Source organism: Copadichromis virginalis, linkage group LG7, assembly GCF_057382275.1.
Source record: "Copadichromis virginalis isolate Kocher_CV1m ecotype Utaka linkage group LG7, C_Virginalis_male_GT1.1, whole genome shotgun sequence".
Lineage (NCBI taxonomy): Eukaryota > Metazoa > Chordata > Actinopteri > Cichliformes > Cichlidae > Copadichromis > Copadichromis virginalis.
Window position 1 is genome coordinate 65,326,105 of NC_140624.1, and position 16,837 is coordinate 65,342,941.

The 16,837-nt window shown below is 42.8% G+C and overlaps 1 protein-coding gene across 1 annotated transcript in view; it reads right to left on the reverse strand.

Annotated features, from left to right (window-relative positions):
- Nucleotides 1–1,642: 1,642 nt before the first annotated feature.
- Nucleotides 1,643–16,837, reverse strand: part of spire2 (spire-type actin nucleation factor 2) — a 55,030-nt gene continuing 39,835 nt past the window's right edge. Inside the window, exons 9-15 of the mRNA XM_085464781.1 lie at nucleotides 15,229–15,451; nucleotides 9,989–10,116; nucleotides 9,161–9,298; nucleotides 9,006–9,073; nucleotides 8,023–8,050; nucleotides 6,212–6,309; nucleotides 1,643–2,852 (exon numbers count right to left, since the gene is read on the reverse strand). Coding sequence (XP_085320907.1) covers nucleotides 2,546–2,852; nucleotides 6,212–6,309; nucleotides 8,023–8,050; nucleotides 9,006–9,073; nucleotides 9,161–9,298; nucleotides 9,989–10,116; nucleotides 15,229–15,451 — 990 coding nt within the window. The 3' untranslated portion in view covers nucleotides 1,643–2,545. The remainder of the gene's footprint in view (nucleotides 2,853–6,211; nucleotides 6,310–8,022; nucleotides 8,051–9,005; nucleotides 9,074–9,160; nucleotides 9,299–9,988; nucleotides 10,117–15,228; nucleotides 15,452–16,837) is intronic.

Here is a 16,837-nt window from a genome sequence, read left to right on the forward strand (position 1 = left end):
ACGCTCGCTTTCAAAAAAGGGTTCAACATTATAACCGTCATGAAGGCAGGGTTTATTGTAGGACTGCTGCACCGACTGCCTTCAGGCATGTTATTCTATTCAAGTGAGATCTCCGCAGTTAGCAGGTGGGTTGTTCAGCGGTTCCAGTCTTTAAGTAATACTAAAGTTGTTAATTTGAATTTTGGATTTACTTTTGTCTTACATAGAAAATGTTTTCTGGTAAGGTTTTTAGAGCTTCGAGTCTCTGCAACTTTCCCGAGACACTCCACCTGTGGACTGAAGGTTTGAAGGTGAAGTCCCAGGTTGTCCAATCCCAAAGCTGGATCCAAACCATGCCAGAACAATCCTCCCACAGCATGACAGTCACCGGATCTGGCCTGTGCTGTCCTCAGGAAGTACACCTCACATGCACTTGCCCGCTTGTTTAGAATATAGCGAAGGATAACTCAGCTGACTCTGTCCGTTTTTCCACATCTGTAAAGAGCAGTGATTGTTCTACAGCATCTGAGGAAGAGCCGCCCATCTGTTTTCCCTTACATGTTCCAAGCTGGAGCGTCAAAGTCGTGAAACAAGCTGTTTCCTCATTTCTGTCCCATAGATCCACACGGCCGTGTCACATTATTCACATTGTCCTATTGAAACCGCATCAAACTGCTTCACTCGTCCTCTGTTACCCCAACAGTGATTCTTCTGCCACAATTCCAGCTTTTCCTCGTGACTTCTGAGAGAATAATCAGACAAATGCACTGCAGTCTGAGAGTTGGTGCACTTTAAGGCCAGCATTTACATGTATGTACTGTAAACAGCTGAGCATCATGAGCAGGTGAAAGAAAACTGTGAGAAAAAATGGAAAACTACCTGCCACAATGGAACCCTTATTTTTTTTCTTTCCTTTGTAGCTGGCATTTGTTTGTTGTAGAGTTTAACTTTGGAGCACATCTGCCAGCCAGTCTGCCTGCATCTGCGCTGGTTTCTTCCCACAGTCTCAAAACACTCATGGTGTGGATGTGACTGTGAATGGATTGAAGTGGATGACCGGTTAGATAAATTGATACTTAAGTATTATCAAAGTAACTCCATCCATGTGACGTTTACTGCTTTACAGGGACATGTTCAGGTCACATGACAGGACGGTGAAGTTGCTCACACGATTTCTGTGATTCTGTGATCTTTATTAATTCCTCAGAGTAGCAATTTTAGTCCACTAAATGGGTTCAAATTAAATTTCTTGAAAGCACTACTTGAACATAAAAGGGTTAGTTCACACTGACGATGTGTGTTTGGATGCGTTTACAAGCTGGTGATGCAGTCCTGAGTACCTGCGCCTCAGCAGAGTGTGTGTATTCTCTCTATTACATAAATGTAGTGTGTATCTGTGGTCCCACTCATTTATTCAGAATCTTCCGTTAACTTGTAGTGAAATAATCTCTACCTGCCTGCTTATTCCTTTCACGTACTGCATTAGAACCACAGATGTGTCAATTTTTAATTTTTTAAAGTATAAATGATCCGTCAACAAGGTCTTTTACCCACCTGCTGCTCAAGAACAGGCACTTTACTCCTGAATTATGAAGCAGCGTGTTGTGTTTATTCGTGAAGCTCGGGTCTACTGAACACGTCAAACAGAAAAACTCGGAGCTGGTCGTGTTTGTCGTTAGATTTTATTGCAGCCGAGGTTTTCTTAGTGTTTACAAAACCAGAGCAGATTGCAAGCGTCCACGGGGAGTGAAGGGGGGCGGGAGTTTCACATGAGCATCGTCACGCTGCGTCAGTTAAGGGTGCAGCCTGCAGCTTCACCCCGTTACATTCACAGTGTCGCCGCTGTCGAAGCCTCATCCAGCTGGAACGGGAACTTTTTGGATGATTATACATAAACGCTGAGGGTCGTGTACAAGCTTTAAATTTACAATTCTGTTTCTCTAAGTTACATTCAAAACAAAAAACAAGGCAACCACAGAGCGCTAAAATGAGATGCTGACTCTCTGCTGTGCAGCTTTCAACCTCACCTCCACCCTCTCTCTTCTCTCTTACAGCACCCCCCTCCCCCCGGCACTCTCCCGATCTGCCCTCTCCTCAGTCTGCAGCTGTGAGCGTCGGGGAGTGTCGTAGTGCTGTTGATAAGGCAGAAACAGAGAGAGCTACTCACTCAAACCTTAAAAGGTCAAGAGCTCTGTGCATGTGTGCATTTGTGATGGGTAAGATAAGGAAGATAATGCAGCTGTGTGACGGGTGAGGCGGTGGTGTGTTGGAGTCTCTAGTTTCTTACTAAAAAGGCTCGAGATGCAGCCCGAGAAAATTTGTTTTTTAAGCTTTATATATCATAGCACAACCATTCAACCCAGTAATATTTAAAGAACCTTGAAGCACCTCACTGGATCGAGTGTTCTCATTACGATTTATTGGAGCCAATCAGATGGCTCGCTGAGTCGTTACTGCTGTGCATGAACCCACTAGAAGCCTAGTTTGTCTGTGAATGTGTGCACAGTGTCCATCAGTCTGCTCATTGGCTTGCATTGTTGATCGTCTCGGCGTGGTGGAGCTGCTCTTAATGTTGGGAGTGGGGAGGGAGACACTGTGGCTGAGGGAAAGGTGGAGGGTGAGAGTTTGCTTGAGGGAACGCCTCGACTTGGGACTGGCGTTGCAGCTGTGGTCTCTGAGCAGCAGCAGCAGCAGCAGCTTTGGCCTCCCTCTTGGGAGTATTGTTGAGGATGTCCAGGCTCCGGCGACTGGAGGAAATGACATCGGCGACGAATTTGGTGCATTCAGCACAGACGTCCCGCAGTGTGCAGCCGTGAGCGTACAGGTGGGGGAACTCCTCCTCCACTGAGCGGCGGGATAAGCTGCGCAGCGACCTGCAGAAAAGGGTGGAACAGTTTTATTAGAGCAGACGTGAGGCATTCAAAGAAAGCCGAATATAAAACTAAGGGAGATTTCCATAATGACTACATGGTTCTTTAACAATAATTTAACTCAGGGGTGTCCAACTCCAGGCCTCGAGGGCCGGTGTCCTGCAGGTTTTAGATCTCACCCTGGATCAACACACCTGAATCACATGATTGGTTCATTACCAGGCCTCTGGAGAACTTCAAGACATGTTGAGGAGGTAATTTAGCCATTTAAATCAGCTGTGGTGGATCAAGGACACCTAAAACCTGCAGGACACCGGTCCTCGAGGCCTGGAGTTGGACACCCCTGATTTAACTGCACATCCAATAAGCACTCAGGGCCATCCCTCACACCCCCAAAACAAAAATGTTTTAGTTCACAAGCCATAAAAAACTGAGGGCTGACCCCCCCTCCCTTATGACTTACAAAAATAAAATGCTTTTTTAGATATTTAATAAACCACACATGTTGTGGAAAAGCTACAGTACTACTTTAAGTTTTTCTTCTTCAGAAAAAGCCACTAATTTATTTCTCTTTTTATTTATCTATTTATTGGCAGCACTTTTAAAACCAAACTGACAACAATGACTGCTCAGCAGAGACACATCAGCTGAACATCTGGAAAGACGGAGCTACACTAGATCTTTCCAAGCTTACCCAAAGTGGCTGAAATATAAACACAGACATGCAGCAGCGCTGGGGCATCACAGTCACTAACGAGGAGATTAAGGTCAGCTTCTCTGATTGAAAAAAAACAAAACAAAACAACTCGCTGTTACAAAACTCTGTGTGTTTCTGTGCACGGAGCCGCATGGTCGGGTCTTGGTGACAGGTGTTAGAGAGCGGCTCAGCACAGCACCACGCCAGTGGCCCATTTCTCTCGTCAGCTCGCTGTTTGGCTCTCTCTGTCCACTCTCTCTTCCACTTCTGTCTTCACAGGGCCAAAAACAGCGAGGATTTTGATGACAGCTGGGTAATTATTACATAATGGCTGCTTAGAGGCCCTGGAAGAGGCACTGCACTGATTACATAACTAAAGAGAGAGAGAGAGAGAGGGGGAGGTAGGTGGAAGTTGGTGATTGGATTGAGTAGGCAATCTGCGATTGGTTGAGGTAAGCACAGAGGCTGGTGCTGCTTAGGCTCGAGAAGGTTAGCAGTCATTGGCTTGAGTTAGAGGCAGACTTAAATAGATTTGACCTGTTTTTCCGTCTAGGTGTCCACTGTCTCGGGATTGAACCTGAGCAGTGAGCGGATGACAACACTGTGGGGAAACTGGTGTGTTGGAGTCCAAATGTCAGGTTGGCCTCAGGTTTGGAAACAAAAAGGTGTGCAGCTCAGAAGGTAGTACTTAACCTAGCTTAGCTACGCCAGGTGTTTCATATTTGCTACATGGCTTTTTGAGACCCATGTATCTGTCTGTGCAATAAGTTGCACAAAAATGCCAGAAGTAGCAGATATGATACAAATTAAACCTCAGATATTTAAATTAATATTTAATTTATTTTTTAAAAATTTGAATTTTGGGGCAATTGTTTCAGGGTCCAGGCCTTACAGGGATTAAACCTTTGAACTTCCTTATCAGCTTTGACGAGCTTAAACTAAGGCTGTAAACATGTTAAAAAGGACCTGTTCTGCTTCTTTAGTATTCTATGTAGCACTGCATTATTCACATTTAAAAATAAAACAAAACCTGAAAAATTTTTCTCTTCTGCCAGCTCCTCATTTGAATCTGGGCTTTCTTTCCTTTCTTTCCTGAAGCCTGCAGAGGGGCAGCAGGCATTGCCTGGGAGAGTGGGAGCCTTGAAGTTCCAATTCTAAGTTAATGTTATCAGAAAATGGCAACCAGAGTTATTATAGTTTTCTCATTAGTTTTTATTTAGAATTTTTGTTTTAACCCTCTCGAGGCAGGCGTTGCCGATTTGCACCAGTTAAAAACTAACAACCTGATTACCCCACATACATATTTTATGAGTTTTTTTTACTCAGAAGGACTGCATGTTACTGCAGGACTTGGTTGTGCATTAGCAACACAAAGTTTAATTTGAGCCTGAGAGGGTTAAGTTCAGTTTGTCTGCCACAGCAGATTTTCTTGTTTCAGTTAGTTTTAGTCTTTTTAATTATACATGTATAGAGGGCAAATCAGTGCAGGTATCACAATCAAAACAAAGAGCATATATATAATATATATAATCATGTATAGACATCCAGAGTCTATATTAACACATTGATCATCAGACAGATACTAAAACATTTCCTTGGTATATTTTTTTATTTGAGTTTAGTCAGTTTTCAAAGTTAACAAAATAAAACAAACTGGAATGATCTTGTTAAGTCTAGTTTTTATTTTTTATTTTTGTTTTTCACATCCAGTTTTAGTTTTTGGTTTATTTTTTGTTTACTGAAATCATCTTGATGCTACTTTTTGAAATGAAAGATGTGGAAGGCTGTGACAGCTGCAAACATCTGCAGCAGCTGCAAACATCTGCAGCAGCTGCAAACATCTGCAGCAGCTGCAAACATCTGCAGCAGCTGCAAACATCTGCAGCAGCTGCAAACATCTGCAGCAGCTGCAAACATCTGCAGCAGCAGACACTCCAACAGGAACTTTACGTTTAACACCTGCTTATTTTGAGCCACACCACTCAAACATATTTTAGTTGCTTTCTAAAACACAAAAGTGTTTGAAGAGAATAAGCCTCTGTGCTAACAAAGGAGAAACAGTGACTTGCTATTTTGAGTATTTTAAGTTCCTGAGAGGTTCCTGTGGTTCTTCTCCCCACATGGTGTGACTGTCAGCGGGTCTGTCTGAACTGCCATTCCAAAAAAAAATATATATATATATAATAAAATAATAAAAGAGCAGATCAGGGCACTGCCAGTGAAAGGTGCCAGACACCAAAGATGTGAGATCGACATCTAGGGACATTTTAGAGAGTTTGATGTTAGAAAAACGAAGCTTTTAATTAAAAAAGGCCATGTCTGGCAGAGATCGAGGCGGTGTGTGCCCCTGCCAGGCCTCTACTGCTTGGCTATCATAGCCGTTCCCAAATCCCCCTCTCATGTAGATTTTAGGGGATAGTGGTTGTCGCCGGTGCAAACTGCACCCCTTTTTTAAGAGCTCTGCAACAGGCACAGCCTCCATAGGAAACTCATCAGTTAGATTTGGAAAGGAAGGTATGTTAGGTATGCTTTTCACATTTCTTTTGATCTTTCTCCTGGTCCTCAGTGCATACTTCAGAAGAAAACTGTCGTTTTATTTTCAGCCAGCTTTATAATCTTCTCTACAATAAACAGACTCAGCTATTGAAGACAAACACAGACTCACTTGTAGACTTGGCTTTTTTGTCCATGGCTCTTTGGAGTGCTGTGAAAGCCCACAGTGTACACAGGAATGTGGGCCATCTTCTTTGAGGGAATCTTCATCTGGAGCACAGAAGAGGCAGACCAAGAGGAAAAACAATCAGGCAGAGGAAAGAGAACCGAGAGAGCCTGTGGTGGGAGGCACTGCAGATGACTTTCACATTACAAGTATTTCTAGCCTCTACGACAATAGAGATTCAAAACACATGAACATCAAGGCCACGAGCCGTACAGTCACAGAGCAACAATAAGCAAATGCACATATTTCAATAAAAACGAACCACAACTGTAAAAAACAACACACACAAATTAGCCACAGCACACAAATCACACAAAATCCAAACCTACAGAGCACAGAACCACACATCCAACACGGCCCGGGACTGAGGCAACAAATCAAAACCAGCAAACGAACAAAAGAAGAAGAAGTGACGTCAATAGAAATGACAACCAGGCTCAAATAATGCGTTAATAAGCACTAAAACATGTCATTTAACCCCTTTCTGCAGCAGCTCCAGCAGCCTCTTTCTTTCTCTTTTTACATGTAAAAGCTCCACATAGCTTTACTTAACAGGTCAACCTGAAGCATAAATGACTTCATATGTTTATTCTCATTAAAATGTAGCCCTTTAAATGCAAGTTCTTTGTTGTAACAATGCTTCTTGGCAATAAATCTTATACCATTACCAAAGCCTGCTTATTTCCCCTTAAATGGCCTTTTCATCCTCTCCACTCCCCTAACAGAGGTAGCCTCTGATGAACCCCGCTCTGTAGAGCATAGAGTCCCAGACATCATAGACGTTGCAGAATCTCATCTAGATATCTCTGTGAACTGAGATCGCCTGCAGTGATGACAAGCCTTGTATTTCCAGTGAGGGAGATACCACCCCACAGCAGTGCGCTGCCTCCATTAAAAGCTGTTACTCTATCAGTCCACTCCACACTCTGATGATCCAGTGGCCGTAGGCAGAGTCTGAACTCAATGCTGAACGAAGCTAATCAGGCGCCAGTCAGACATCTGACGGTCTCCAGAAGCTCAAAACAAGAGCTAATGGCAGAATAAGCAGTTTGGCATTGGCAGAGAAGATTTAGCGAGTTTCTCATAGGTCCAACGCACATACTCTACTCTGCTACTCGACCTACAATCGTGTTTCCAACAGTTTTAAGACTTAAGACATAAGATTTGCCAAGAAGAAGCATACAACCAAGAGTGTAATCGACCAAACTAACATTGCCTTTCTTTTTGTGTTTATATGAAAAAAAAATTACAACAAATTTTATTATGAATATAATGGTGACACTCACTGCACACAGCTCTGTCTGTGAGTGCAGAAGCTCCACCCACTCCGTGCCAAAACCTTCTGTTTATGAGGAGCAGCCAATAAGAAGAAAGTTGACTAGAACGGCTTTAAAGGGAGTCCAGATGCCAGAGTCCTCACACCAGAGTGATGCAGAGAGCGGTTAAATCTATATCTATTACACTGTTTTATGTTAAAAATAAAATTTGTTTTTCATTTTTTGTAGAAATATTTTTTAACTTAACAATTCACAGTGTGTAAGAATGACAGTTCAGATGTGAAAACATTATATAACTTTATATACTTTAATTAAAAAGACCTGGTATTAAATGACATAACATGTATGAACAGAAAAATTTAAAACTACAGCAGTAAAAGTAATGACATGAAAAGCGAGGCTAAAAAGGCTGAGTACAAAGTCATACACAGCTGAATAAAAACAGAGCCAAAAGAAAAGATTTGAAAGTTAGAAAGTTACCTTTGCACTGCAGGAGCTGCAGACAGATCTGGGAGAAAAAGAAAAGATTTTACTACTACAGCACACATGTCTGCACACTTTCCTACTGCTTAAGCGGGAACAGGCTGCTCTGATGGCTATAAACCCCCCACCCCGGTAAGACCTGTTCTCATGCTACTTGTTCTAATAATCCTTAATTGTAGCATTTGGAGGTGCAGCACAGTCACAGCACGGTCCCTGGTTCCAATCTCTTGCATGAAAACCTTTGAATTCAGTAGTGATTAGTGGGAGCATAAATGTGAAGGGTACAGAAAAAAATCAGTGGCACTGAAGGTCGTAGTAAGCACAGTGGTGTCCATCGTGGCAGGAAGCAGGAACTGGGAGAGTAGAGAAAAATGAATGCAAGAATGAGCAGCTCCAGAGCACTCTGGACCTCAGGCTGGGACAAAGCTTCATGTTCTGACAGGAAAACCACCCTAAACACACCGCCAAGACAAAGAAGTGGCCTCAGGGCCACTGTGTGAATGTCCTTGAGTGACCCGGTCAGAGCCCAGGCTTGAAGCCAATTGAACATCGTTGGCAAGATCTGAAAATGGCTGCGCACCGACGTGCCCCATCCAGCCTGATGGAGCACGAGAGGCTCTGCAAAGCAGAATGGAAGAAACTGCCCACATATATGTCTGCTAAGCGTGTAACTGAGTACCACAAAGGCTGAATGCTTATGCACATGTTATATTTAGTTCTTTTATTTTCATACATCACAGCAAACTTTGTTCACTTTGTCTTTATGAGATATTGTGAGTAGATTTCTGAGGTAAAAAATGAATCGCACTTTGGAATAAGCCCGTAATTTGACAAAATGTGGAACAAGTGAAGTGCCGTGAATACTTTCCGCATGGACTGTAAATATGCCCGGGTATTGATTTGTGGAGACTCATGTTTCAGCTGCAACCTTGGAACAAACGTTTAAACATCAACAAGAGAATGAAAGACTTCCTTCATACCTTTTGCACAGTAAGCAGGTAGACGGCCACGAGAAGAGGGGGAATTTCACTCTGCAGCAGCAGCAAACCTGAGAACACACACTCACAGTCAGTGAATCCCGTTAGTGTCAACAGCACAAAGAAACACTGCACTGAGAGAAGTTCTGCACTGTTACCTTCCCCCGCTTCAGGTTATTGTAGAGCTCTTTGCTCTGGAGAAACTTTTCCATCTCCGCTTTGACCAGTACTCGCCGCACGTTGATGACCTCGTCCACGGTTAAGGCGAGGCTCTCAACAGGGTGGCTGAACTCATCCTGAACACAACCGAGAGCAGTTAAAGAGAGGAAACCCATCATTCTGAGCTCCTGTCCACGGTTTATTTTAAAGAAAAAGCTATAGATAAGAGATTACAGAGGAAAACTACAAACCGGCTGAGGTCAAAGCCAAAATGTTATCATCTGCAGTTTTGTTTGTGTGAAACAGTCAAAGAAAAGTTTAAGCTCCTGAACACAAGTCTTTTCATACACATGAAAGACTTGTGTTCAAAAGATTAACTAAACCTTGCAGGAAATTGCCAGAAATGTAACATTTCAACACAACAGTATGTACTACTCCTTTTACAAAACTGAACTATCTGCCAGTCTCGTGTCCTCCTGCACAGTTTCGCACCTGAGCCTCCAACTTCCCTTTCTACTGCACGGATACATGTTGTGCATATCTGTGAAGGGAGCAGTACACACCCATGCAAAGGTTTTTTGGGGCGGGCATTTTTCTGCAAGGATTAGCCTTCATTTGAAAAATAATATGGCAACTTTCAAAATAAAGTCATTGCTGTTGATTTAGATCAATATTATCGATACTGCAGCACTTTATACAGTAAAAAAATGGAGATATAACCCCGCCAATCTAAGCTCAGTAACAGATAAAATTGGCTTGACAGGATGAATATTTCTGCAGTGATGTCACATGAAGCCGAGGACCATCCTCCAGTGTTTTCATCTCACCATCCACTGGTGCTCGTCTCCAGCTCTGGACTCAAACGCGGTCTCGGATCCCTCTGTAGTCTCATCGACTGAGCTCAGAGACAGGCGGGCCGGAGAGGGCGGCACCCAGCCGTGAACCGGGAAGGAGGCTGGCACGTGGACATGAATGAAAAGTGAATGAGACAGAGAGGGAATGATGAGCTGAGGACAGTAGAAAGTGAATGAGAGAAAGCCACGAGTCGCGGTCTGAAGAATCCATGAATTACACATCAGCCTCTTTCATTCAGGCCCGTCTCGGATCTCAGGCCTTCAGAGAGTTTGTCAATCCGACTGGAACGCCGTCATCTATTATTAATCTGATTTCAGTGGAGCGATTGGCCCATGCTGCTACATCTGTAACTCAGATCACGGTGAGAGGTCTGCTCTTAACACAGCAGACCTCACACAGTTTAAACTGGGTGCCTCTTCGATCCTGCAAATGGAAGGTGTCAATTTGTCTCTAATGGAAAGTAAACAGGGCAATGGGAGGGCTGGAACAGGCCAGTAAACATGATCAGCACATATAATTTGGATCAGCTGCCGATGACAGCCGGCTTATAGGCTTACCTCCTCTCACTGGCACACTTGAGGCTGGAGAGTCCTCTATTGGCAGAGCTGTGCACTGCAAATTAAAAATCCTGCTATTGTCCAGCTGAGTGTAATGTTTATGGCACATAAGCACTGTGGATGGCTTTGCAGAGTGGATCAAAGTCAGGATCGTTTTTCAAACAATTACCTCTGGATATGGACACCGAGGCTGCTAATGCACGAATCATGGCTATCAAACACATAACATCCTTCCCGGGGCTTTCATGCAGCACACAATTCAAAGCCATTAGCTTCTACCCTCCTTCACCCAATCACTTGATTTGATTACAATCCATCTCTGAGCCATGAATCCAAGTCAAGGCTGCAGCGCGGTGAACTGACACAGCTGTTCTGTGAGGTAACGGTGGTTCAGCGAGGTTGGAGATTGGAAGCAGTGGTGACATAATGTCTCCCAAACCATTAAATCATTTCATTACCCCGAGGGTTGGGAATCGAATAAACATTTCTTCCTAGAGTTTTGGTTTTGTAGCCGTAACGGTAATTAGTAGATGCTGAGTTTTGTCATGACTGTTTACTGCTGCTTTCCTTCCAGGCCTCGAGGCAGAAGAGGTGGAAACTTAAAAAAAGACTTCAGTATCCCCTGCACTCAGTATGGTGGGTCTGATGTCTGTTTGGAGGCATTCTTCATTCAAATACAGTGATGAAGAGAAAGCCATCAGGAGGCTCATCAACACACGTCTCTTTGTGGCTCTTCATATGTCTGTGAATGTACAGACAGCTATTACTGTCTGTACATTCACATTAAAAGAAACATTAAAAATGTCCAAGTTTTAAACTTTTTTAATGATAGAAGGTGATCAAGGGAGGTTTGTGGTTTTTGCTTGGTTTGTCCTTCTGAATTCACATATCTATTACAGACCAGGGTCTCGGGGTCTTTTATAAAGACAAACTTGATGTAAGAATGTACAGTACAACAAATCTGACCCATGCACAGAGACGTTTGAAACCTGCTGACACAGATGTTGAGGCGGTGAATCAAAGCCAAACTAATAATTGAATACAAGCTATCAATATATCCGATACCATCTGATACATTTATATTAACTTCAGACAACACACATCCTCCCACGATGTGAAGTAGAGACTTAGAAGGACAGACTCTACGGTGACCAACAGCAGTAGAGCCCATGTATAAATTACAGGGAGTGCAGAATTATTAGGCAAGTTGTATTTTTGAGGAATAATTTTATTATTGAACAACAACCATGTTCTCAGTGAACCCAAAAAACTCATTAATATCAAAGCTGAATGTTTTTGGAAGTAGTTTTTAGTTTGTTTTTAGTTTTAGCTATTTTAGGGGGATATCTGTGTGTGCGGGTGACTATTACTGTGCATAATTATTAGGCAGCTTAACAAAAAACAAATATATACCCATTTCAATTATTTATTTTTACCAGTGAAACCAATATAACATCTCCACATTCACAAATATACATTTCTGACATTCAAAAACAAAACAAAAACAAATCAGCGACCAATATAGCCACCTTTCTTTGCAAGGACACTCAAAAGCCTGCCATCCATGGATTCTGTCAGTGTTTTGATCTGTTCACCATCAACATTGCGTGCAGCAGCAACCACAGCCTCCCAGACACTGTTCAGACAGGTGTACTGTTTTCCCTCCTTGTAAATCTCACATTTGATGATGGACCACAGGTTCTCAATGGGGTTCAGATCAGGTGAACAAGGAGGCCATGTCATTAGTTTTTCTTCTTTTATACCCTTTCTTGCCAGCCACGCTGTGGAGTACTTGGACGCGTGTGATGGAGCATTGTCCTGCATGAAAATCATGTTTTTCTTGAAGGATGCAGACTTCTTCCTGTACCACTGCTTGAAGAAGGTGTCTTGCAGAAACTGGCAGTAGGACTGGGAGTTGAGCTTGACTCCATCCTCAACCCAAAAAGGCCCCACAAGCTCATCTTTGATGATACCAGCCCAAACCAGTACTCCACCTCCACCTTGCTGGCGTCTGAGTGGGACTGGAGCTCTCTGCCCTTTACCAATCCAGCCACGGGCCCATCCATCTGGCCCATCAAGACTCACTCTCATTTCATCAGTCCATAAAACCTTAGAAGAATCAGTCTTGAGATATTTCTTGGCCCAGTCTTGACGTTTCAGCTTGTGTGTCTTGTTCAGTGGTGGTCGTCTTTCAGCCTTTCTTACCTTGGCCATGTCTCTGAGTATTGCACACCTTGTGCTTTTGGGCACTCCAGTGATGTTGCAGCTCTGAAATATGGCCAAACTGGTGGCAAGTGGCATCTTGGCAGCTGCACGCTTGACTTTTCTCAGTTCATGGGCAGTTATTTTGCGCCTTGGTTTTTCCACACGCTTCTTGCGACCCTGTTGACTATTTTGAATGAAACGCTTGATTGTTCGATGATCACGCTTCAGAAGCTTTGCAATTTTGAGACTGCTGCATCCCTCTGCAAGATATCTCACTATTTTTGACTTTTCTGAGCCTGTCAAGTCCTTCTTTTGACCCATTTTGCCAAAGGAAAGGACGTTGCCTAATAATTATGCACACCTGATATAGGGTGTTGATGTCATTAGACCACACCCCTTCTCATTACAGAGATGCACATCACCTAATATGTTTAATTGGTAGTAGGCTTTCGAGCCTATACAGCTTGGAGTAAGACAACATGCATGAAGAGGATGATGAGGACAAAATACTCATTTGCCTAATAATTCTGCACTCCCTGTAATGTGTGTATACAGATACGTTAGGCAGGCCTGATATATCTCAGGTTTCAACCACACTGTGCAATGCGCTAAACTCTGTCGTGCTTGTTAACCGCTGAACTACGCAATATTACATCTTATTTTGTACTGCTTTACTCATATTTCTTGTATGGTGTACACGTTCCCTATTGTTGAATATAGTATTATTGTTATAATACAGAGAGGTGAGCCAGATATTGAGCAGACAAAGCCACATTAAGTTTCCAGGGCTGATAAACTCTTTCAGATTTGTGTCACGGTTAAGGTTTTGGTCAGAACTTTTTTTCCGAGCATCAATATCATGGGATTTGTTGTCATTTTCAACAGCAGGACTGCACAGATTTTATGCAGGTGACGAAGAGTAACAGAAACAAACACAGCTTCCTTGGACGCGTTCTGTTTCCTGATGATTCACTGCAGAAAAATGTTTTCAGTTTGAGAATTTCATATAGTATAACCTGTTTTGATGAGCTACCTATCCCACATGATGACATTAAGTGTTTAGCCAATAAGAAAACAGATAAAAGATCCAGGTAACCAGTGCTTGTTGTAGTTCAAAATCCTAGAAGTTTAGTTGGTGATGTTTTGCTACTAAAACTATGATATATCGTATATTCCATCTTAATGACGGACCCCACAAAAAAAGGAGCTGATCGGACTGCATGCTCTCCACATCATGTAGCTCACAGCAGGTGAAACGATGGCAGGATTCAGGGAAGTCTGGCAGCTTGACATGTCAATACACAGAGTGCTTTTCACCTCAAGTCAACAATTACCTTCACTGGTTAAATGCAAGATAACATCGCGCAACTTTAAAGTATTTTAGAGTGATTTAGAATGACTCAAAGATTTTCCATTCAGCTTCAGTAACAAAACTCTGCAGGCGACGTGACTGCCCACAGACCCACAGGACCGAGTGGAGACTGGCCATCCTCACCTGGCTCATCATCAGCACGTCACATATGCACAGTCTGAAAATAAAGCCAGTGGCAGTTCTTGCACATCATTACACTGCACGTCCTCATTATGAGTAACGTAGGCTAAGTTTACAGTTAAACCAAACATGAATAAATCACATTTACAAATGATGATTTTGATCAGATGATATCGTGGGTGGGTGAGTGCCAGAGGTCAATGTGATTTTAAGAACCAATCAGCGGCCTCATTTTTACGTATTAAAAGTCATGAGGTGTTTATGGTTGAATGTAGGTGTTTAGAGGGTGGGATACAAAGCTGATCCACGTGCACACATTTGCCTGAATGTATCCACGTATCTGATTTTTGTATGCTTTTAATCTGGATACTAATTCACTCTTTTATAAATGAGACCCCAGGACTTGTCCTCTGTCACGTTTAGAAACTTGCTGCTTAATCCCACTTTTTTTTCTCCTTGAAGGCTCAAAAACTGGCCCTGTGTCTCCCCCTATGGGTCAGAGTCTGAAGACTTTCATAACAAGGAGACTCTTAAAACAGCTTATATCACTAGTGATTTTATTTCAAACAGGAAGCTCTAACCCCCTAAAATGAGCTGCTGCAGTGCTTGGCTGGGATTAATTCACAGACAACTTCTGAATGGTGGTGATTGTGAAGCACTGCCACACTGCTCAGTGCAGGCTGAATACACAACAAGCTGTGGTCCTGCACTGAAAACTGATTGCAGCTTCTTTTCAGTCCTCTGAATGAGACAGCACAGCTCGTCAGGGTCTATCGTTATATGGTAACAGTTCAGTACCTGTCAACTCAGACGCACCTGTTCATTTAAAGTTTAATTTCAATTAGTGTTTTTCTAGAGAGTAGTGTGTAACCAACATAGTTTGGAAAAAAAAACCCAGAGAGCACCTAGATACATAAAGAATTACGCATTTGAGTACTAGCATAGAGGACATTCTGACCTCTGTGATGAGGAGGAGCACCGGCGCTGGTTAGAGTCCTGGATCGAGGCCTGTCGACCCTCAGCTTGACCACCCCGATCAGCTGGGCCGACTCAGAGAGCGAAGGAAGCATTTCCCCACGGAGCACAGCCAGGTCGTGCTCCGAGAAGGACCGATCTCTTTTCAGAGGAATCGGGGAGCTCTCAGTCCTCCGCAGCTCCCCATTATCTGGAGACTCCTCCTCCTTTGGTGGAAAGGTGGTGGGTGAGGAAAGATTCGGGGTGGGGAGGAAAAGTGAGGGACCAGGGAGATGAGCAGGAAGAAAGTAAAGAGAAGTCACCAGATAATAATGATCTATCAGCTTTAATTCTCAATTTTCTTCACAGTTTAGGATGCATCTATCCTGAGCAGTGTTTTCCAGCTCTTCCTGCAGGATCCTGTGTGTTCCCAGGACAGAATAAATCCAGTACCTTGCAAAACTAAGCTAACTAATATGTTATTTGCTGTTTTTAGGAAACTGAATTTGATATGTGGCTGGAAAACGCCAAAAAGGAAGCAGCTGACACGGAGGAACAGCAGATTCACTCCGAAAACCTTCAAACATTCAATTTAATTATGAAGCTTTTAGTCTTCCTCAAAGCTTCTCAACCTAAAGGTCAGGACCCCATTTGGGTCCAAGCAATATACAGTCTGCGAAGTTTTATAGACGCACCACAAGGGCGGGTTATTAACTTAGTACTGGTTTACTTCACCAATTCGTTAAGCTCAGATGGATATTGTATGGGAATATGGGAGACTCCTCAGTAGCAATTCCACCTGAAATGACCTTCTTTTTCTTTCTTTGTTTTTTTTTTTTAAGCAGGAGGATCCCTCTTTATTCTCCTGCATTTTATCAGTTCAGTGTGACATTTAGCTTTTGAGTGAAAATGGAGGAAGTGAAAATTAGTTTTTGCCTGTCAAACAGAAATTTAACACCACTATGCAGGCCTGTCTGGGAAATTTACCCCAGAGTGGGAAGAAAGATGTGAGGAGAGCTGCACCCTAAAGTTTGACAACAGGTTACTAAAAACACGTTTTTAAATATATTTAAGGAGATTTAATAACATAGTGTTGCTCTCTGAATCTGAGTATCAATTACAGACCATAAGAGAGCCTGCCAGCATTGGGTCCAGTTTTGTGGGATTAAATAAGCATTCTGATATTAATGTATGAGCTGACACACCTTATATACACACACTTGATAAATTAAAGCAAAATCCTACAATGCCATAAGTCTATGGGAGTCTTAAAGAGGGAAAACTACTATTATTACAAAACATATTCTGACAGTTGGTGCTTTGATTGGGTTAGGATCTCGTGTGCTTGTACCCTGTGGGCGTCAGTGGTCTCTTCCACTTTCATCAGGACAAAATATTTAATTATAGGATGATGGAATGTATTGATGTAATTGGATGGAAGTGTCATGTGGACATTTCTGCTCTCAGGTTTTAAAGCCAAACAAGCATGATACTTTAGGAAAACAATGCCACAAAAATGCGTTTGTAGAGGTATTGCAGACTAGATCTCACTGCTAAAGGAGGAGCTCTAAACACAACTGCTTAAATAGACAGTAAATGGGATGTGTGGCACT